Consider the following 12,420-nt stretch of genomic DNA (forward strand, 5'->3'; position numbering starts at 1 on the left):
TTCCCCTTTAACAATTTTTATACAAATTGTCCCACGCCATTGGTACAATTTTTACTGTGTGTCAGCATTCTCATTTCCATTTTGTTTGTCTGTTGCCATTGATCTAACTTCCCTCTCCTTCCTTGCCTTCTCATCTTTGCCATTGGGTGAATGCTGCTTGGTCTCATATAGTTAGCTATTTAAGGGAGCATATTATTCACAGGTAATATTGTTTATTTTATAAGCCAATTTTTTATATGGCTGAAAGGTGACCTGAGGAAATAGCTTCAATTCTCAGTTCAAAGGTTATCTTAGGGTGATAGTCGTGGGGATTTCTCTAGCCTCTGTCAGTCCAGTAGGTCTGGCCTTTTTTAGGAATTTGAGTTTTGTGCTACATTTTTCTCCCATTCTAGCTGAGACCTTCTGTTGTGTCCCTGGTCAGAAAGGTTGGTAGTAGTAGCTGGGAACCATATGGTTCTTCTTGTCTCAGGTTAGAAGAGGTTGTGTGGTTTGTGTGGGTTATTAGTCCCACGGACTAGTTTCTTCTCTGAGCTTTTGATTTCCTTCATTCTCTTTTGCTCCATACCAATAGTTGTATGTTAGATGGCCACTCACAAGCTTGTACGACCTCAGACGCTCCTCACCAAACTAGGATATAGAACATTATCTTTGTTATGCCAATAGACTAAGTTTCTTTCATTCTTGCTAAATTCTCTTATTTTAGTTTTTGCTTTGTTGGTGTCTTAGAGTTTTCTACCTACACGATCATGTGAACTGCAAATAGAGAGTTTTGTTTTTTCCCTTTGATTTTCCTGCCTTTTTTTCGTTGTCTAGGACCTCCAGTACAATGTTAAATAGAAGCAGTATGAGTGCTAAGAGTCCTTAGCTTGTGCCTAATCTTAGAGGGAAAGCATCTAGTATTTTATTATTGAGTGTGATATTAGCTGTATGTAGTTTAGTTCTTTTTTATAGTTTCTGTTTCTCTGCTGAGATTTTCTGTTTGTTCATTCATTATGAGCATGTTTTCCTTAAGCTGCTTTTAAACTCCTTGTCTGCTAATTCCACCATCTTCATCATCTTGTGATCAGTCTTTGAAGTATTGTTTCTTTTTCCTTTTTCTTTGTATGGCTTAGATTTTTATTGTGGGCATTGTGAATGATGCATTGTAGAGATTCTTAATTCTGTTATGTTTCTCTGAAACAGTGTTCTCCTGCCATGGGTAGCAGCTAAAATTTCTGCTCAGTTCTTTTAGCTTTAGCTAGCCTGCTTAGAGAGAGGCCTATGCATGCAAAATTCAGGGGTCATTGTTATACCTTTATTGATAGAATCTCTGTCTTCCTTTTCTGGGATTTGTCCTCTCACTTTCCAGCTGCTGCAGTCATCCCAAACCCTTGTCCTCTGGTTCTTCAAGCCAGTAACGCTGTGAGTTTCTGAGTTTTAGCTACCTCTGCTGCAGCCTGTCCTCAGTCAAAAAGCAATTTAAAAAAAGAGGGAGGTGGTATTTACCCAGTGCCATTCCCTTTCTCCACAGTGTTGATTTCCCTCCAGTTTTAGTCTGCTTTTGGTCACTCTCTGGTGCCTTCAGGTGGTTATTTTTTTTTAGGTGCCTTCAGGTGGTTATTTTTTTTTAGGTTGATTACAGAGCTCATAGTAATTATCATTGGGAGGGTTTGTCCAATAGGAGCTACTCCTATGTTATCAGAAATAGAATTCTGGTTTGGAACAGAAGTGCGTAGGACTAATGTATATCTACCTATAGAATAAACCAGACATTTCATAGGGGAAAATTTTTATTGCCTTGTTTACTATAAAATAGAAATCCTGGTACTCTTGTGAAATGTAAATACAGTTTTATTTTCTCAAGATAAAAAACTTTCTGTAAACAACAATGGGCAGGCAATTGTATAATTACGCAGATTTACCATTTACTTAGGGATCTAAAGATGTCTTGTTGGTATATAGGTAATATGGCAGTATTAATGGAACACTAAATAAAATGAAAAAAAAATTCACTGTTACCTTTATCAAATCAAATGTTTTTTCTTCCTTCTATTTCTCATTTATATACATATGTAGTTTTATGCATGTATTGATATAATTGAAATCCTGGTAGTGTAGTGGTTAAGGGCTACAGCTGCTAACCAAAAGGTTGGCAGTTCAAATCTACCAGCTCCTTGGAAACCATATGGGGCAGTTCTATTCTGTCATATAGGGTCACTATGAGTTGGAATCAACTTGACAGCAGCGGTTTATTGATATAGTTTTAACTGCTTTTTTTAAAAGCATATAAAAATCAAACCTGTTGCTGTCAAGTCAATTCCAACTCATGGCAACCATATAAGACAGAGTAGAACTGCCCCGTACGGTTTCCAAGGAGCAGCTGGTTGATTTGAACTGCCAGCCTTTTAGTTAGCAGCCATAGCTCTTAACCAGTGTGCCACCAGGGCTCCATAATAAGTATATTTATTATAATACTCATATTTATAATTTTAATGACTGTAAAATATTCCATCAAACTGTACCATAACTTAATCTTAAGGAATTTTCTCAAGGTTTATAAAACTGCCTCTGATGTTCAAGTTGGAGAATCTTTTATAAAAATTTCTTGCTGTTTTAGACTATATACAATTAGTAAAAGAAATCTATATAAATGCTTTTAATTTGTTGGCATATTTTGTTATATTTCCTTAAAGCAGTGTCTTTCTCATGAAGAGCTGTAAGATATTGTGAATTTTAGCAAAATTTGTTTCAGTTTTAGATATTGTTCACGTGCATTATTGCTGCGTTTCCATTAACTCTGCAGCTAACCACGTTTCTCTCTTTTTTTAAAGCTTAACGTTGCCAGCTACCTACAGATGATCTGCTTGACTGAGAATTTTAGAACTGATATAAAAGACTTTGCCACCTTTCTAACTGCAAATACTTGTGATATCAGAAAAAGTATTCTTTATTTACAGTTCTGGATTAAAAGTGGAGGTGGATATTTAGAAGAAAGGCCGTTATCCCTTTGTGGTAGGTTAATCTGCTGTAAAATAAATTTCGATAATGGGGCATTATCTTAAAATTTATGCTGTACCAAAATATTTGAGAAATCATAAACTCAAGCATCCATTTGTCACATTAATATTCAAAATCAATGTACATACGTCAACTTCGAATAGGTTTTTTTTTTTTTGTACTTTAGGTGAAGGTTTACAGGGCAAATTAGTTTTTCATTCAACAATTAATACACAAATTGTTTCGTGACTTTGGTTGTCAACCCCACAATGTGTCAACACTCTGCCTTTCTTCACCCCTAGTTCCCCATTTCCATTTGTCCAATTTTCCTGTCCTTTCCTGCCTTCTTGTCTTTGCTTTTGGCCTGGTGTGCCCATTTAGTCTCCTCTACATGACTGAACTATGAAGTACATTTCTCACGTGTGTTAGTGTTTGTTTTATAGACCTGTCTAATCTTTGGCTGAAGGGTAAACTTCAGGAGTGACTACAGTACTGAGTTAAAAGGGTGTGTGGGGGCCATACTCTCGAAGTTTCTCCAGTCACTGTCAGACCAGTAAGTCTGGTCCTTTTTTGTAAATTTGAATTTTGTTCTATATTTTTCTCCCACTATGTCTGGGACCCTCTATTGTGATCCCTGTCAGAGCAGTCAGTGGTTGTAGCCAGGTACCATCTAATTGTTCTGGGTACCATCCCTTGTATCCTTGGTTTTTTTCATTCTCATTTGCTACAGATAGGATGGGACCAGTAGATGTATCCTAGATGGCCACTCATAGGCTTTGAAGACCCCAGACACTACTCACCACAGTTGGATGAAGGACATTTTTACAATAAACTATGTTATGCCAGTTGAGCTGCATGTCCCCTGAGACCATGATCCCCAGCCCTCAGTCCAGTAACTCGGTCCCTCAGGGAGTTTGGATGTGTCTGTAAAGCTTGTATGACTGCTTTGGTCAAGTTGTGCTAACATCCCCAGTATTATGTACTATCTTACCCTTCACCAAAGTTACCACTTGTCTACTATCTAATCAGTGTTTTGTTTTTTGTGTTTTTTAATTGAACTTGAGGTGAAGGTTTACAGAACAAACTAGTTTCTCATCAGACAGTTAGTACACACATTGTTGTATGACATTGGTTAACCAACCCCGTGACATGTCAACACTCTTGCTTCTCAATACTGGGTTCCCTATTACCAGCTTTCCTGTTCCCTCCTTCCTTCCAGTCCCTACACCAGGGCTGGTGTACCCATTTAGTCTTGTTTTGTTCCATGGGCCTGTTCAATCTTTAGCTGAAGGGTGAACCTCAGGAGTGACCTCATTACTGGGTTGAAAGGGTTCCCAGGGGCCATAGTCTCAGGGTTTCTCCAGTCTCTGTCGGGCCAGCAAGTTTGGTCTTTCTTTTTGAGTTAGACTTTTGTTCTACATTTTTCTCCAGCTCTGTCCAGGACCCTCTGTTGTGATCTCTGTCAGAGTAGACAGAGGTGGTAGCCGGGCACCATCTAGTTGTATTGGACTCAGTCTGGCGGAGGCCGTGGTAGATGTGGTCCATTAGTCCTTTAGACCAATCTTTCCCTTGTATCCTTAGTTTTCTTCATTCTTCCTTGCTCCCTAAGGGGTGAGACCAGTAGAGTATCCTGGATCACCACTCACAGGCTTTTAAGACCCCAGACACTACTCACCGAAGTAGAATGTAGACCATTTTCTTTATAAACTCTGTTACGCCAATTGAGCTAGATGTTCCCTGAGACCGTGGTCCCCACAGCCCAGCAACTCGGTCCGTCAGAGAGTTTGGATGTGTCTATGGGGCTACCATGGCCTTGCCTTGTACAGGTTGTGCTGGCTTCCCCAGTATTGTGTACTGTCTTACCCTTCACCGAAGTTACCACTTGTCTATTGTCTATTAAGTGTTTTTCCATCCCCACCCCTCCCCTCCCCTGTAACCATCAAATATTGTTTCTTCTTGTATGTAAACCTTTTCATGAGTTTTTCCAGTAGTGGTCTCGTACAGTATTTGTCCTTTTGTGATTGGTTATTTCACTCAGCATAATATCTTCCAGATGCATCCATGTCATGAGATGCTTCACAGATTCATCATTGTCCTTTATCGTTGTGTAATACTCCATTGTGCATACATACCAGTTTGTTTATCCATTCATCTGTTGATGGGCATCTAGGTTGTTTCCATCTTTTTGCTATTGTGAACAGTGCTGCAGTGAACATGGGTGAACATGTATCTATTCATGAAGATAGATGCAAAAATCCTCAACAAAATTTTAGCTAATAGAAATCAGCATCATATCAAAAAAATAATACATCATGACCAAGTAGGATTCATACCAGGTATGCAAGGATGGTTCAACATTAGAAAATTAATCAGTGTTTTTGCTTCCGTACTCGTAACTATCAAAGATTGTTTCTTTTTGTAGACACCTTTTCTTGAGTTTTTGTAATAGTGGTCTCATTCAGTATTTGCCCTTCTGTGATTGACTTATTTCACTCAGCCATAATCCTCTCCAGATTTATCTGTGTTGTGAGGCATTTCACAGATTTATCGTTGTTCTTTATTGTTGCAGAGTACTCCATTGTATGTAGGTACCATAGTTTGTTTATCCATTCACTTAATGATCGGCACTTGGGTTGTTTCTTTTTGCTATTATGAATAGTGCTGCAGTGAACATGGGTGTGTGTATGTCTGTTCGTGTGACGGCTCTTATTTCTCTAGGATGTATTCCTAGGAGTGGGATTGCTGGATCATATGGTATTTCTATTTCTAGCTTTTTAAGGAATTATATTATTGTAATTATTATATTATTAATTATCTTATTTTAATTGGAGACCCTGGTGGCGTAGTGGTTAAGTGCTACGGCTACTAACCAAAGGGTCGGCAGTTCGAATCAGCCAGGTGCTCCTTGGAAACTCTATGGGGCAGTTCTACTCTCTCCCATAGGGTCACTATGAGTTGGAATCAACTCGACGGCACTGGGTTGGGTGTGGGTATTATTATAATTGCAAATATATAATTATAATAACTATATATAATTAAATAATTATATAAATCATTATTACAATTATTTAAGGAATTATGTTATTTTCCAAAACGGTTTTACCATTTTACATTCCTACCAGCAGTGCCTAAGAGTTCCAATCTCTCCCCGCAACCTCTCTAACATTTGTTATTTTCTGTGTTTTTTGTTTTTTTCTGATTAGTACCAGTAATGTCAGGATGAGATGCTATCTCATTGTAGTTTCGATTTGCATTTCTCTAATGGCTAGTGATCCCCAGCATTTCCTTATGTGTCTGTTAGCTGTCTGAACGTCATCTTTGGTAAAGTGTCTATTCATATCTTTTGTCCATTTTTTAAATGAATTGTCTTTTTGTTATAGTAGTGTTAAATTTTCGTATAGATTTTAGAGATTAGATCTTTCTCAGATGTGTCATAGCCAAATTTTTTCCTGGTCCATAGGTTCTCTTTTTACTCTTGGTGAAGTCTTTTCATGAGCATAAGTGTTTGATTTTTAGAAGATCCCAGTTGTCTAGCTTATCTTCTGGTGTTTGTGTATTGTTACCTATGGTTTTTATCCTATTTGTGCCATATATTAGGGCCCCTAGCTTTGACTCTATTTTTTCTTCCATGATCTTTATAGTTTTTGGTTTTATATTTAGGTCTTTGATCCATTTTCAGTTAGTTTTTGTGTATGTTGTGAGGTATGTTCCCTATTTTCATTGTTTTACAGGTGGACATCTAGTTTTGCCAGAACCGTTTGTTAAAAAGACTATCTTTTCTCTACTTAATGGACTTTGAGCATTTGTCAAAGATCAGGTGACACTAGGTGGATGGATTTACATCTGGGTTCTCGATTCTGTTCCACTAATCAGTGTGTCTGTTGTACCAGCACCAGGCTGTTTTGACTACTGTAGATGTATAGTAGGTTCTGAGGTCAGGTAGTGTGCAAGGCCTCTTACTTTGTTCTTCTTCAGTAATGCTTTACTTACCTGGGGCCTCATCATTCCTTTCCATATAAAGCTAATGATTAGTTTTTCCATCTTGTTAAAGAATGCTTTTGGTATTTGGATAGGGATTGCATTATATTTGTTGATCACTTTGGGTAGGATTGGATAGAGATATTTTCATGAAAAGTTTTTTAAACATTAAAAGCGGGTAAACAGAATTAGTTGAACTGAGCCTAGAAACGTTCTTCTGTCTGTGCTGCTTTTTAACATGCAACCTCTAAAATTTAGTTTATTTGAGCCTATTTCTTCATCTCAAAAATGAAAGGGTTGAACTAAATAATCTGTAAATTACCTTTCGTTTTGTAGTTGTTCTTTTAAACTTATAAAAGTAGCACGACCGCATTGTAAAAAATGAACCTCTTACCTCCTTGCCTTTCCTCCGCAAAGGTATGGCTGTTAAAAATTTCCAAGCTGTTACTTATACACTTATAAGCATTTAGTTTCTTAGAAAACAAATAGAACTGTATATATTATTCAGCAACTTCCTTTTGCACTTACTAAAAACATATTGGTCATTTTTCCATGTCAGTATATTTAGCTGTATCTCATTCTTTTAATATGACTGTATAGTAATTAAGGTCCCTTTAGCTTCTTCAGTAGCCTATAATTCTTTTTCTAAGAACTTTATAATTTCAGAAGTGCTTTATTTTTTTTCTTACTGATCCCCAGTCATCGTTACCATATTCGAGCCGCAGACAATTTATTGAGCACTTTCTCCATGTCAGGCTTTGTGTTTATATGAGGGAGACATGATTCCGTCTCTGAAGAAGTTGTAATTTGTGGTCTCCATGTCCCATAGTCAGAGTTCAAGTAGACATATATTTAATGCAGCGTAAGCTGGTGGCTTTAACTGTTTTTGAGATGTAAATATGATAAATGAGATGTAGAAAATGTCCTGATTTTTTTTTATAAAAACAAATGAGTTAATAGCTATTTATTGCCATATTATTGGGTGCTAAACCAAGATGTTACAAAACAAACTAAATTTACTGTATAGTTTCTCTTCTTGAAGGTCTTATAATTTTATAGGCGTTACAGTCTTGTCTTTTTAAGAAATATAGAGTACACACTTGTTGAATATTCAAACAATATAGAAGTACATAAAGTGAAAGATCTTCCCCTACTCATTAAAGGAAGCTACTGTTAGTCCTTTTTTTATGTACATACAAATAATGCTCCATAGTTATTTATAAAAATTAACTCATATAAGTTGTCTGACAATTTTTTTTTTCTATTGGCACCATGTACAGATCTACCATATTTTTTCAACAGCTACGTGCTATCCCAGAATATAGAATGTATGTACCATGATTTAATTAGCCATTTATTTATGGCCATTTAAATTATCTTTAGTTTTTCTGTCTAGTAAAGAAAAGTGCAGTACGTATCTTTATACTTATATCTTCGAACATGGCTGTGAGTTGTTGTGTCAGAGAGAGTTCTGGAAGTGTGGTTGTTGATTCAGAGGCCATATACACTATACATTTTGATAGGCATTGCCAGATAGTATCCCAAAGACAATTATAATAATTTATGCTTCCGCTAATAGTATATGATGGCTCTCTTCTGTGTACCTTTGACAACTGGATTGTCAGGTTTTTTTTATTTTACCAATTTAAAAGTGAAAAATGAACAGTATCTTATTTGCATTTCCATGATCACTAGTGAAATTGCACATTTTTTATGAGTTTACTTAGTTTATTTAGACAATTTTTTATGTACTTTAGGAATAATGCCTTTATTGTACTCTTCATGAATTTAATACATATATGGAAAAGAACAAAAGGGGGGATATAGGTCAAAAAGATGTCAAAGGATCTCATATTTTAAATACAAGTAGTCCCCGATTTATGACATATTTGAGTTACGACGAACCTGCACTTAAGACTGTCCTTTTTGTGTGTGTGCATCTTATCATTAGTAATATGTATTAATACAGTGTTGCAGTGTGTAATTTGCTGATGTTATCATTCTCATGCCAACACCCAAAGACAAATAAAGATCAGATTTATAAAGATAATGATAATGAAAGGCAATAATAATTAAAACCAAAAAAAAAAAAAAAAAAATGAGGTATTCAACTTCCGGCAGAACCGACTTAGAATGGCGCCTTTGGAACGGAACCATGTCGTAAGTCAGGGATTATCTATAATTGTTTTCTGTGATTTGTTAAAGTATGTATAGCTAAGATTTTCCTTTGTTAATTTTATAGGAGGAAATAGCAGGAATGTTCAACTAGTTTGCTCTGAAAATGGCCCTGAGTCTAAGAAGAAGCCTAAAAATACTAAAAAGAATCCTACAGATCTTCCCAAATGTGATACTGGCTGTGCTGAGACTTTGTTTGGCCTCAAGAACATTTTTTCCCCATCTGAAGACGTATTTTCTTTTTTAAAGGTATTTTTAATGTCCTGTTTGGAATGTTAAATTTATGTTCTTTTTTTGGCTTCTCAACACTCACTTCTGTCTTTTAGATCATAAGGTTAGCTTAAATTTGCCTATAATTTTTATAGGCTTTAAATTTCTAATTTTAACATATTCTACTACTTTGAGAAATGATGCATAGACATTGCTCTAAATGCATGTTACTGGATTTAGAATAGAATTTAGGAACATTTCAGATAAAAAAGACAATTTCAGAAAAATAATTAAAAAAAAAAATGAGCTTCTCATTATTGGATGTCATCCTATGCTGAATGTTGTCGTTCAAGGCCACTGAGTTGGCTCTGACTCATCACCCAGTTGCCCAGTCCCGTGCCATCTTAAGTCTTAGGGAATTTTAATTCTTCAAACTAACAGTATAAATTAATTTTTAAAGATAAGCTTTACTACTTTGATGTGTAAAGGAGTATATGTTAATAAAATTATGAGGGGAAGTGACCAACTATTTTGAAGATAGAATAAGGATCCTTATTCATATTGACAGAAAAATGATCAGTCTTATGTACTATTATAACATTTTTACTCAAAATTATTTTTCAGCACAAAATCACAACAAAGGAAGAATGGCATAAACTCATCCAGCTTCTTACAGAATTCCAAACACGAAATGTGGATTTTTTATATAGTAATCTTGAGTTTATTCTACCATTACCAGTTGATACCATTCCAGAAACAAAAAATCTCTGTGGCTTGTCAGTAACTGTGGGTGCCAGTCCAGCAATGACAAGTATGAGATATCTTGCTAGGAACCATTCAGAAGGAGAGCAGCCATCAAAAAAGTCACAAAGAAAGAAATATAAGAAAAAGATAGTCACACTAGATGATAGTGACTTATTTGACACCGAATTGGACTTTTCTCATGAATTTATTAGCCAATCCTCTGCCTGTTTTTCAAGTTCAGAAGAAAGCAAAGCCAGAGAAGAAGAAAGCATACCGGAGACAAAGAAACCAAACAAATGCTTAGAATCTAACATTGATTCTGTTCCTCATCCTCCTAAAACACCAGCTGAAAAAAAATGTTCTGGCCTTGTTTCTCACTGTTTAAATTCCCTCACTGAGTTCATGGATAACATGTCCTTCTTAGATGCTCTTTTAACTGATGTAAAGGAATTTGGTAAAAATGACTTTACTTGGACAAACGGAAAGGTTAAAAATGGACTTTGTGATGAGTTTAGTCTTGAAAGTAGTGATGGTTGGCCTTCTCAACGCTCTGGAGAATTAAAGGCAGTTGTAGAAGCTCTTAGCTTTACTAAGTGCTCTTCTGCTATGTCGAAAGCATTGGAAACCTCTTTAAATTCTTGCAAGAAATTTGGAAGAGATCCAACTAAAGACCTTACTTTTTATGTTTCACAACAGCGTAACAACGTATACTTTAGTCAATCAGTGGCTAATTTAGAGTAAGTCTCCTCTTTATTATTTTTCAATAATAAATAGTAACAGGGAAATGATTTAGAGTTTCTTTCATTTCTACTAATTTTGAAATGCTGGCCTTTATTGATCTTGGTAAGCCCTTAGTATTAATAATGTAACTTCTAGTGAGACAGCAAGGAGACTAGCCTGGCAGCTGGGAAGAGAAATAATGAGATCAGGGTGGGCTAGATTTTGGAGACTGTTGAATGATAGGGAGGGAGGTTTGGACTTGCTGTGGCAGACAGTGGGTAGTCATTGAAGATTTTTTAGTATGAGAGTGAGTGATGTGTTAAAAATGATAAAAGAGATTAATCTGGAAGTGCTGTCCAGTCTAGACCAGAGGCAGGGAGACTGGTTGTTTTTTAGGATTTCACGTTTTAAAATAAAGTATTGGATTTTTCTTAATTTACAGTGATGCGCGGAAGAGGATAGCAGTCATTAAAAGCGTATTCTCTAGTCGATCTCTTCTGAACCTGGGTAATAGACAAGCTAGTATAATTGAATACTTGCCAACTCTTCGAAACATTTGTAGGACTGAGAAGCTAAAAGAACAAGGAAAAAGTAAAAGAAGGTAAAGTTTCCATTAAAAATGTTTTAGAGAGCTGTTTCAAGATTAATGTCATGAGATGAAAATATTAAAATTAAATTGTATTTTTCCTTGTTATTTTGATAGGTTCCTGCATTATTTTGAAGGAATTCATCTTGACATTCCTAAAAAGACTATGAACACTTTGGCAGCCGACTTCCCTTAATATTCCATGTTAATGATGCCTTGTACAGATTATTATGTGGTCCTTAATATACATTTTTATATTACGTTGATTTTTGTGGAAGAGCCGTGTCTCTGTAATGTACATTTATAACAGACTATTTTGTATATTTCTTTATTAGTGTGCAAACATTTAAAATGAAAAAAATTGAGTTACTTATTGCATGTATGATTGTGGTGGTATTTTCTTTTTGGAATTTTTTGTATTATTTGATTTAACTTTTTTGGAGTATTTTTATATGTGAATGAGCTGTTTCTAGAAGTTAGAGTTCACTAAGATATTTCAGTGCTAAACTAATTTTCTTTTACATATTCCTCTCCAAGTATTGGTGCTGTGTTGAATTGTAAATATGAATCACCTAGATGACGACCTTAAGTTTACAAAATCCAAAATTACGTACGTAATACATAAGGAAACTTCTGTGAAGAAAATCATGCTCGTTTTTCAAAAAGATCTTCCTGATAAATTTTTGAGGTGTACTCCTCTAGCATATACCATTGAATCACTGAATGTTGACAAAGTGAAATCAAGATTATGAAATTATAATTTTCATAAATTTTTTTAGCAACCATACATGTGATATCTTGTGTATTTCGCCAACTCAAATAATTTGCCTTGTACATTTTCTTGTATTTTCATATCACCAATATTTTATTTCACTTAAGATATTAATGATGTTAATATATCTATCGTGTTCAAACTGCTATTCATTAAAACTAAAAAAAAGAGGATTCTACTATAGGATTTCTACATAACTGCCATTTCCACTTAAGACTGTTTTTGAAAAATATGTTTTTAATTACAAGATTTTAAAATG

The 12,420-nt window shown here is 35.4% G+C and overlaps 1 protein-coding gene across 2 annotated transcripts in view; it reads left to right on the forward strand.

Annotated features, from left to right (window-relative positions):
- The window catches only part of ATAD5 (ATPase family AAA domain containing 5), a 52,021-nt gene extending 39,686 nt beyond the window's left edge, over positions 1 to 12,335 (forward strand). The window contains exons 19-23 of one of the 2 annotated variants that reach the window (XM_049859018.1): positions 2,811 to 2,991; positions 9,197 to 9,378; positions 9,964 to 10,820; positions 11,246 to 11,404; positions 11,507 to 12,335. In XM_049859018.1, the coding sequence (XP_049714975.1) occupies positions 2,811 to 2,991; positions 9,197 to 9,378; positions 9,964 to 10,820; positions 11,246 to 11,404; positions 11,507 to 11,585 (1,458 nt within the window). In that variant the 3' untranslated portion in view covers positions 11,586 to 12,335. The remainder of the gene's footprint in view (positions 1 to 2,810; positions 2,992 to 9,196; positions 9,379 to 9,963; positions 10,821 to 11,245; positions 11,405 to 11,506) is intronic. The other variant, XM_049859017.1, reaches the window with a different exon arrangement.
- Positions 12,336 to 12,420: the final 85 nt, after the last annotated feature.

Source organism: Elephas maximus, chromosome 19, assembly GCF_024166365.1.
Source record: "Elephas maximus indicus isolate mEleMax1 chromosome 19, mEleMax1 primary haplotype, whole genome shotgun sequence".
NCBI lineage: Eukaryota > Metazoa > Chordata > Mammalia > Proboscidea > Elephantidae > Elephas > Elephas maximus.